Raw genomic sequence first — 10,841 nt, 5'->3', positions numbered from 1 at the left:
CCTCCCTCCCCCACCCTAATCAATGTTGTACCGCTGTCGACAAGGCTCGTAGAAAACAGAAAAACACAACATTGTCCCGGGCGTGCGGAGGAGGGGGCCATTTGCGCCGCCGAGCTTGAAATCGACTCTAAAGGACAAGAGTGTCTCAACAATTTTGACGCCGATTGTAGGTGTCATAATAGATTCTGAGCTGAATTAATACGATTTGTAAAAAAGCCAGTCAGAAAACTGGCGTCCTTATGAGACTTAGAAACTTGATTCCTACAAATGCTAACCATGTGCTTTTTAAAACAGCAATACTACCAAACCTTACATATTCCCACCTAGTGTGGCACCTTTGCAGAGCCTGGCCCAGTGATTCTCGCAAAATTGAGCGGTTGCAAGAAAGGGGCCTGCGTGCTGTTTTTAGGAACAATGCTAGCTACCCTGAACTTCTAAAAACTGCCTAGTTTACTGAATAGAAGACTACAAAACATCTGTGTCTTGATGTACAAAGTCAAGAACAATCTGAGTCCCCCCTATATCATTGACATTTTTATTAATAATAGATCCAAGTATAATTTAAGGCAGTCTGATTTCTCTGCCGCCAGGCACAACACTGTAAAATATGGCAAGCACTCCCTTCGCCACTGTGGGCCCAAGCTTTAGGGAAGATTATCCCCAGAATTAAGGGAATTAAACACCTTAAAATGTTTCAAAAACAAAAAACGTACTATAGATATAGTTACATTAATGGATAGTGTTGTCATCTTTGTAATTCGTAATTCGTAATTCATAGTTATATTCTAAATCTCTAAATATTGTAAATACCATTTTGTTATTTTTTATTTATTTTTATTTTTTTATATACTTATGCTTCCATTAATATTTTATTTTAATTTTTATTTATTTATTTATTTTGTGTCCCCTAATTAGTATAGGTTTTCAACCTAAGCTAGGAGGCTCTTTTAGACACTTAAATAAAATTTCAATCAATCAATCAATCAATATTAGCGTCATCAGCAATAGGTGAAAAGTCAGCATGTTCAAAATAATTGGAAATCACTAACATCCGACCAAAACAGCACAGGTCCAAGAAACATAGTTAGGGATGGCGTAGTGGTGAGAGCACTCGCCTCCCACCAATGCATATGCGGTCATGGCTCGATTCCCAGACTGACTTGGCGTCATGTGGTTAGCATTTGTGTGAAGATTTGGCCGATTGTTTCATTGATGGTAAAACAATTACCTGCAACAAGCACTCTACACCAAGTGGGTCCTTGAGGGACACCACAGGCTACGGGTGGCGGATCAGACACATGACCATGGACAGATACAAACTGTTCTCTGTTTGAAAGATGTTAACAGGGGAAAGGAATATTGACTTAGGAAAATTAACCTTCAGAAAAGAGGTAGGACAGTAATCCTATCTGGGAATATCTCGATCGGTAGTTTATCCACATTAACAAGAAAGTTGTCTGCAATATTAAAACAGCAGAGGGATTGTCGATAGGGTTGCTATTTTCGATAAGCGTGGGCATTTAGTCGGCTTTAAATTTGTGAACGTTGAGAGCGTAATGTGTAACCGTTCAGATTATTGTTCATTTTAAAGGGAACCTCCACTAAAACAACAAAATAACTTTAAACCACAGAACATAATGTTTTCAATTGGAATTGCTCAATCTTTTTCCAATGAAAGCGTTTGTATTTGAGAAAAATAAATTCCAAAAACGCTTATTTTGGCTTTCAAATTTCCTGGGCGCCGCCATCTTGAATAATTGTGACGTAACTTGGTTGCCTTATTGTTCCAGAACAATCGCTCTTTGTATCAGAACAATAGGGCAACCAAGTTACGTCACAATTATTCAAGATGGCGGCGCCCGGGAAATTTGAAAGCCAAAATAAGCGTTTTTGGAATTTATTTTTCTCGAATACAAACGCTTTCATTGGAAAAAGATTGAGCAATTCCAATTGTAAACATTATGTTCTGTAGTTTAAAGTTATTTTGTTGTTTTAGTGGAGGTTCCCTTGAAGACATGTAGACAAATTTTCCCCAGTTTCACTAATACCTATGAAGTGAAAAGAAGTTTGCATTTCACCAAGGTTTTGAAATAAAGAGAAGTATGCTTTACCAGGTGATAAAGTGAATTTCTCTAATTCTGAGGGATGATAATACTTAGAAGTTACAGGATTTGTATAGATTCGACATCACACTGTATGGGTTTCTTATGCCAGAGATCTTAGACATTTCATCAAAGGGAGGTAGTAAGTCAACATCAGAAGGTTTTCTAAAAGCCACAAGAGTATCAAATTCAAAATAAGGAAATAGGCAACTTTCACGATAGCGTCATTTGACTACAACTACCAGAAATCAGTTTTATAATTATTATTTTATAACTTTTGTATTCCCAGCGGGGTAAAAATGACAATAGCTCAAATAGCATGAGACAAGCAAAACATAAAGAATTCTGGTACTTGTAGTCAAATGGCATCATCATGCAAATGTCCTATTGTGTTTACTTCCGTATGCGTTTGTGTTTGAGTTTTCCATTCACAGTTGTTTCTGCTTGTGCTCGTTTTGCGGCTGTATCTGAATTTATAAGCAATTATTGGATGAGATTGAGCGGGACATTACATGTACTTGTAAACACCGAGGCGAGCAGATAACAGACGTTAACGAACTTATCAAAGGCGGAGGCGGAATGAAGGGCACTTTAGACCTATAAAAAGAAGCGTGGCAGCGGAACTATGTCAAGGTATCTTGGTCCTTTGTTTCGAAGGTCCTTTACGCTTTTTGTGAGCTTCGCACTTTTTAAACCCCGTAAGAGGAAGGAGTAATCGAGAAGCGCCAAAACTAAGCGGCGCTGGATTCCGCTAACTAACAGAAACGACCGTACGGGACGAGGAGTCAGCACGGAGTTAACTGTTTCAGTCTTTGTGGCCTTTTGATGCTTTGATAAATTTGACTTTATCTTGGAGAATAGTATTAACCTACTCTTTACAGGTGCTAAATTATCCACTTTGAAAAATCTGGACACCTTTTTTTGTGGTTTCCCTGTTTATTAGTTAACAATCACTCTTTTTACGGTTGCTTTACTGTTCAACTTTACACAACGAACCCATCAGTTTTCAGACTTTACGATGCAGTCCGCTAGGCTGCATGCTCTATTATTTTCTTTCGTTCATAATAAACACTCAAAGCTTAGGATATCAAATTATTTGCATTGTTACAAATTAATGTTTCTATTTCGCCAAACGGCTTCGAAGCTAGGCTAGAATCAGGTATAACAATTTATCAATCTAATGCTGTCCGGATCTGTAAAGGTTCAAAACTTTGATATCGTGCTTTAATTTCTGGACGTCATACCCAGGGTCTCCCAAAACCTCGCATACGAAGTCATATTCCGCTTTTGCGGTTTCGTAATCTTCGAAAAGATTATCCAGTTTCCTTTGAATCACTTCAGTGGAAGCTTTCAGATCCTGAAAAAGAGAATTGGGTACATCGTATCAATAAGAGAAAAACCAGCACATAGTGTGAAGTATCGGGCCCATGGCGCCACAATGCGTTTAAATAAAGCCAGATTGGAGACCCTAGTCTCCAACAGAATAGGGAGCTTTAGCAACAACAACGGCGATGGCAACGAGAACGTCACAAATTTGCATATTTAGAGGCAAAGGCAATAGCTTTGCACGCTCTGCACGTGCATCTTTTCATTTTTGTACATTTCTTGGCCGTCGTCAGAAAAACAACAACGTGAAATGACCAAATTTGAGGTTTTAGGGAGAACGTCAGCGCTTGACGACAAATTTTCATTTTCTCCCCTAAATTGAACGCCATTCATACTAGTCTCGTTCTTGATGGTTTGCCACACCTTTGTCACATTAAAATGCTTGGAATAATCGCGAAGTGATAACAATAACGGAAATTCACATTTAACGACGACGTTCTCGTTGCCCGTGCCGTCGTCGATGCTGAAGCTCCCTGATTGGGAGCTTACGAAATGAAGACGACGACGGTTACGAGGACTTCATTTAAAAATACAAGTTCGCCTTATTCATATCACTATATATATATGACACTATTTCATGTCGTTTCGCGTTAAAAATGTGTAGTATCTGTCGAGGAACTGAAAATTCATGGTCATGTGCTAACGTCCTCCACAGAACCTTGAATTTGGTCATTTCACGTCGTCATTTAGGAGATGACAGTAAAGAAATGTACACAAATATAAAACGCACGTGCAGAGCGTGCAGAGCCATTGTTTTTGCTCACTAAACCTATTGTTTCGTACCGTCGTCGTTGCCGTCGGCGTCGTCGTTTCATGAGCTCCCTAATAGGGAGCTTAAGCAACGACAACGGCGACGGCAACGACAACGTCATCTCAAAATATAAATTTGTGTTATTTTAATCGCTTCGTGACTATTTCAACGTTTTTAATATGACAAGGGTGTGGTAATTCCTCAAAGATGACACCAGTCGGAACGGCACTCCATTTTGGGAGCACTAAACTTCCTAGTGTTACCCCACAAAAATCACACTCCAAAGGGTTGCATTTAATAGTTCCGGCATTTTTAACATGATCCGAGATAACGACATCTAGATCGTAAAAGCATCTTTTTCGCACTTTTAATGTCATCGCATTTTAGTGAGAGAAAACGATACAGATTTCCTTTAGGAGGGTCCCAATGGGGTTAACCATGAGACGAGAAACGTCGAAAAATGTTAAGCGTGAGAATGACCAAAAAAAATAGCCGTTAGCCGTGATAAAAATTGCTTTTTTCTCTCCCAGATTTTCTCGCTCCAGGGGAAGGGAAGAAGAGAGGTCCTGGGAACAAAGATGACCAGAAAATATTCAATATGTCTACTGAGACCCTACTAGTAACTAACACAAGGGACGTTTCTTTGTTTTTCACATATTAAGTTAATCGTGACGGAAAAAAATAACCGTTAGCCGCGAAACAGCAAATTATTTAACCGTTAGCCGTGAAAGCTAAATCCCCCCCCCCCCCACCCGTCCCTTTCCGCTTCCCCTCCATTGAAACCGGCTCTAAACGTTTAGAAGGTTACTTCATCATAACATGATTCTTAGACAAAAATATACCCACCCTCTTTTGCTAATTAAAAAAGTCAGGCGACAAAATTTACCACAAGCTTATTTTGTTTTATGGAAAACTGGGCTTCAACCTTCAAGCAAAAATTTGTGCTTAAGGGTATTCACAGTTTCCATGAAATGTAGAATAAATTGCCGCAATCTTTCCATAATTACCTCAGCCTTGCGAGTATCACTTTGGTCCAGTTTGGAAAAGCAATTCATAAAAAAGGTTTGGTTCAAATTACGAGATTAGAGCCAGTCCCGATACTTTTGACATTCGATGAGTTCCCAAGTTGGTGGCATAGAAACCATGTCATATATCGAAATCAGCCTCGCACTTTATCAAAAAGGTTAGGGCTAAGACGGTTCTTTTCTTTTACCTCCATTTGTTTCTTTTTTTCCTTTCCTACATGATATATGTCCTTGGTTACGAGAGCTGTGTCGATTGCCAAGGAAGCTGCAGTTCCTACTCCAGGTACGCAAGATGCTGCTCCGGAAGCAATCTCCAGTCCTGCGCCTGCAAAGTCTGCCTTCGCAAATTTCCAGAGTGCGAATCCAGTGCCCACTGCCAACCCTAAAATGGGAATACTCTTCGTTGCGACCTTGGCACCTTGCTTGGCCGATTGCTTTGCTGCCGCCTTAGCAATCGCTAATGCGATTCCTGCGATGATTGCTGCCACCACAGCCTTCAATAATGGTTTAACAATGACCCGTCCTGTCGTAATTGTTATCTTTTCAATTTCGCAAATGATGTTTTCTCTGCTCTCTTCATCACAGAAAACAAGGTTTGCCACCAACTTCAACTCTCTCTTTTTATCCTCAATTTCTTCTTCAACTGCTTGCACTACCGCCCAGTAATTCGCTTTTATTTCAGCTTTAATCTCATCCCGTTCTTTCTCTTTCTGTTTTTCGGGCTTGGATGAGGAGTTGACCATGCGCCAAGCCTCTTTCAACTTCTTTAGACTACGGCGAGTTTGGTCAACGTTTTCCTCAAAATCTTCATCTTTTTCGCCTCCAAAAGGACAAAAGTGGGTAACAACGATCTTATTGCCAACCCGCCTGAAGATTAGCCAATTCAAAGTTTTGCTCTGGGAGTTTGCATCGAGATATTGAAACAGGTCATCACTTTCGGTGATTCGAATAATACGATGATCTCCCATGAGTCTTGTCCAATTTGGGAAGGTCAACTTATGGTAGCTTGAAATCTTTCTGCAGATTGCTGTTAAACATTCGTCCACAGGTATTTGAGGGTTAAGGTGATTGGTCATGTAAAAGCTGAATGTGAATCCATCCAACTTTAGAAATTTGCGCCTGTTAATTTTGAAAACCATTTGTAAATCTGAAAGAGAGATGACAAAATGTCAAGGGTTCCAAGTGATAATTAAAAGTAAGAAGCAAGTTACTGTGTTCTTTTTCCTACACTTATGTCCAGAAATGCACGCCCAATGCACACTCATATTTGACATCCAACACGAAGTATCCCATTATGTCTACGCATTTGCTATATAATTTCCAACAATGAGGTAAGGGTTAAGGTTAGCGTTATTTTTAGGTCAGGATATACAACTGCAGCAGTTCATCCTTGAGGAGCAGCATTTTGTGGACACGTTGTGACGTTAATTGTCTGTATTCCGGCTGAGACACGAGTTGTGTTGAATTTCCGGAGAAGAGCAAGGGGACACTTCGTGACGCTTATTGAAATCCGCGTGCATCGCATTTCTGGACATGTTTTCGTTTTGACTGTTTTCTCAATCCCATAAGGCAATACGTTTTGGGGATTTTTTTTACATAAAAACAGTACAAGTTAATTGCTCTTGTTAATGTATCATGCTTCAGTGAACTGGATATTTATTGTCTTCGTGCAAATAGCCACCCAAAAATGAACTGTATTATGGGATTTGTAAAAATAGCCAATGCGGTACCTGGGATATACAAAACCGAATTGTTGTTGCAGTTGTGAATGTTTTTGGCCAGATACATGCTCACACAATACTTAGGGAAGGCGAGGGGGAGGGCTGGAGACTGGGAAATTCTCCACAGTTCAGTGGCCTCATTTCAAGTACAATTTTAATTCTTTACTTGTACGATGGTATTAGAAGAAAAATATTAAATTTAAATAAGATACTATCATGACTCATAATTTACATCGATGACCCAGTATTAATTTAAATGCATTGATAGAAAATGATTTCTCAGTTTTTGTGTTTAATGGGCTATTCACTACTTGCACAATCCCATAATACATCTCTTGACCTGAGGGAAATCAAAAACAATGCCTATGCAAATTTTTGGGGGGTTAAAGAGGTGTATTATGGGATTTTTGCAAGTAATGTATATCCCGTAATGTACTATATCATCGAGTTGCCGATTTTTGTTCCTATCTATGATCTCCATCGTGGCATGATAGGTTCGCAATGCGTGCATGTGGTTGCTGCGGCTTGAAATGCAGGTTACATTTTCGATCCATTCGCCGAAATACACGTGACGTACACAAAAGGGAAGAAATAAATCATAAATCGAAAGTTTTGACTACCTTTATGGTACTGGGTTATCTCTTTGTGTTAAGTAATGTAAACAACAGCATAAAAATAGATTGCCTTTCTTGGTAATTCAATTGATCGATCTACATTTCATTGATTGAATGAGTTATCAAATGCAGGTTGAATTCAAATGCAGAGATCCTTGAAAGAACTGGCTAGACCCCCGCAATTAAAACACTGCGACAAAGGCGACTATTATGGTTCGGTCAGGTCATGCGCATGCCCCCTACACGCTTGCCCCGCCGACTACTCCACTGGGCACCATCGCGCGGCTATTCTACGCATACGTTGACATGACGCGGTCACCAGAGATCTGAAGGACTCAATTCATGTCCTATGATGAAGCAGCGACGGCAGCGGAGGGGCAGAAAGCAATGGCGTTCCTTTGTATTGGCACATCGCCATAAAGAAGAAGTTAATCGATTAAATTCTTACGGTACATGTGCTCACAATAAGCCAATTTGGAGTTCCAGGAAAATCATGCGTCGGGATAACAATTATTCCTTTCCTTTCCCTTCATTTCCTTTCCTTTCCTTTTTTCAAAATACACTTCTTTCTGATCAAAAAAAGAAAATGGACAACGGGCTCGATTTTCGATAAAAAATCGCCGAAAGGCTAGAGAACATTCTTTCATACTCCTCTTCCCATTTTCTTATTCATTTTTACTTGTAGGCACTTACCGACAACTACAGCTAATTAATCAAACAAAAATACTTTCCTATGTAGCAATGACCCGGACATCCTTCACCCTTGTCCCTGAGAAAACCTGCCACCAAAAGCAGTCGTTGCCAATTTTGATGAAAGTTATCTTTTTGTCTAGCAAGTTTTTGGTGACAGTCAGAGTTGAAATTGAAGAGGGATGAAAAGGGCAACGGGCAAGAGCTCCTGTATATGAAAAAATATAAAGCAAGAGACGTGATACCTGTAGATATTAAATATATTGAGGATCTTTAGTGAGTGAAACGATTGATGAAAATAAACTTGAACGTTAAATCTACGTTAACAAAATATCTTTACACGATCGTCATGTGCTCGGTCCTTCCTTTTTTAACTCTCCTACGCATGTGCGTGAATCGCTGACCGACAACACTACCGAGTGTGCGCACGTGGTGGAGAATGTAAAAGTGATTCTTGAAGCTTTCTTCTGGAAAAGTAAGAGGGGTTGTAGATGAGATGAATATGTAGATGCCCATATAATAGAACAGTATTGCAGATATGGGAGCACTGAGGAGTTATATAATGTGTGGAGAGTATTGATAAGAAAGAATTATCTACATTTAGTAATAATCCCAATAGATTTCATGGACCATATAACACCTAATAATTTAGTGTATTCATCTCTTTTAATACTTAGAAATATTTTCAACGTTGATTTTATTTCTTGAAGGATGAAATAAAATAAATTTGGTTTGTCAGGGTCGAAGGTGAGCTTGTTAGCTTTAAACCAAGTAACCACAAAAGATGGTTTATGGTTCATAATTTCTGATAGAGATAGTTTACTAAGTGACAGTAACAGTGCTTTCAGGGATTTAAGAGAACAAGAGGATTTAAGAGAACAAGATGGGTCCATATGGATGCAATTTTAGCAATTGCGTCCATAACTGCGAGGATCACAGCTTTACTTGATTTCATATCCGGAGATCAGTATATGATTCATTTCATATATCATATCGTTCATGGGTCTACAGTTAGTACAGTTAATGTTGTCATCACTTCTAAAAATGAAACTTACTTTGCTGATTTTGGGTTTATCAGGAATGTAGAATCCCCGAAGAAGATACGACTCGATGGACACGGATTAAACCACAACAAAACACATTTAATAATCCAACATGGCCTGCCCGCTTTTACGCGCCCCTACATCATGTAGGACAGCATGAAATATACATCTGCGCTCTTTATGTAGACTTACACGAAACATCCTACATCCCTTTCCTTCTTCATAAAACAAGAAGACAAATATAACATTGTGAACTTAAACAACACTTAAAGAGTCATCCTGACATCCGATGATCACGCTAAAGTTAATGTTCAATAATAAATGTTCATTCTATAACAAAGTCCTCAAATCTTTTTGGTGCATGTCTTGTCCGCACTGGTCGTGGTGACTTCACAGGTGTGGCGTCGCTCTGCTTGATTTCATCCTTCTGACTCTGCTGCATTTCTCCCAGATCACTTGCAACATCTCCAACATCCACCTCTTGAGATGCTGATTTCTCCGGACCCTCTGGTTTCTCTCTTTCGTGGTACAACTTCACATGAGTGGTATTTCTTTTATACTGGGCCCCCTCAGGCGACTTGATCACAACACTGTTACCGCACTTGTCAATTAGCTCGTATGGCTGGCTCTCAAACTGGGTGGTCCACTTGTTTGCTCGAGGTTGCTTTAACAGGACTTTGTCTCCAACCATCAGATTGCTTTCTTCAGGCTTACGCGTTCTGTCAGAGTATTCCTTCATTTTTATTTTCTTTTCTTGGTCTCGATCCCTTACTTCTTCATCTAGTTTTGCAGCCTGCCTCAAACCTGGAAGCTTTGTGCGCAATGTCCTTCCGAACAACAACTCTGATGGGCACACTCCTGTACTTGGATGGGGAGTATTTCGATAGGCAACTAAATACGTCTGTACGGCCTCTTTCCAGTCCTTTCCTTCCACTTGTGCGATCTGCATTCTTTTAAGAAGTGACCTGTTCTGACGTTCAATCTCTCCGTTCGCTTGGGGCCACAGCGGGGTGGTCTTCCTGTGCTTAATTCCATTGTCCTTTAAGAACGTTTTAAAGGCTTCTGCCACAAAATGGGGACCATTGTCACTCGTCACTGTGTATGGCAATCCATGAGTTGCAACATCTTCTTTAGGCTGTTGATGGCCACCTCTGCTGTGTTTCTCTTTGAAATACTAATTTCTACATATCTACTGTAGTAGTCGGTCACCGCGAAGACATAGTCCCCTGATGGTAGTGGGCCCATGAAATCAATCGCGATATCCTGCCAGGGCCCTTGAGGCAATTCAGTCATATGAAGAGGTTCAGGATTACATAGTCCGCCCACAACTTGGCAACCATGACATGTCTTGCAAAAATTCTCAGCGTCCTTATCAATGCCTGGCCACCAGACCTTTGTTCGTAGTCGCTGTTTCATTTTCACCAGTCCTTGATGTCCTTCATGGCCTAATTCAATCACTCTTCCTCTAAGTTTCTTTGGTACCACTATTCTTGTTCCTCTCAGGACAAT

The 10,841-nt window shown here is 40.0% G+C and overlaps 2 protein-coding genes across 3 annotated transcripts in view; both read right to left on the bottom strand.

The window, feature by feature from the left end:
• Positions 1-3,033: 3,033 nt before the first annotated feature.
• LOC138026518 (uncharacterized) overlaps positions 3,034-10,841 on the bottom strand; it is a 13,825-nt gene continuing 6,017 nt past the window's right edge. For both annotated transcript variants that reach the window (XM_068873901.1, XM_068873900.1), the window contains exons 2-3: positions 5,453-6,411; positions 3,034-3,459 (exon numbers count right to left, since the gene is read on the bottom strand). In XM_068873901.1, the coding sequence (XP_068730002.1) occupies positions 3,280-3,459; positions 5,453-6,403 (1,131 nt within the window). In that variant the 5' untranslated portion in view covers positions 6,404-6,411 and the 3' untranslated portion in view covers positions 3,034-3,279. The remainder of the gene's footprint in view (positions 3,460-5,452; positions 6,412-10,841) is intronic.
• Positions 9,658-10,281, bottom strand: LOC138025321 (uncharacterized). Its single transcript, XM_068872554.1, has one exon. The coding sequence runs from the start codon at positions 10,279-10,281 to the stop codon at positions 9,658-9,660; it is 624 nt and encodes a 207-aa protein (XP_068728655.1).

Source organism: Montipora capricornis, chromosome 12 (genome assembly GCF_036669925.1).
Source record: "Montipora capricornis isolate CH-2021 chromosome 12, ASM3666992v2, whole genome shotgun sequence".
Classification (NCBI taxonomy): Eukaryota; Metazoa; Cnidaria; class Anthozoa; order Scleractinia; family Acroporidae; genus Montipora; species Montipora capricornis.
The sequence above is the reverse complement of the archived record's forward strand: the minus strand, read 5'-3'. Positions and strand labels throughout refer to the sequence as shown.

Excerpts from the sequence above, each read along its gene's own strand:
- LOC138025321 (XM_068872554.1), bottom strand. The coding sequence starts at position 10,281 with ATGCAGATCGCACAAGTGGAAGGAAAGGACTGGAAAGAGGCCGTACAG.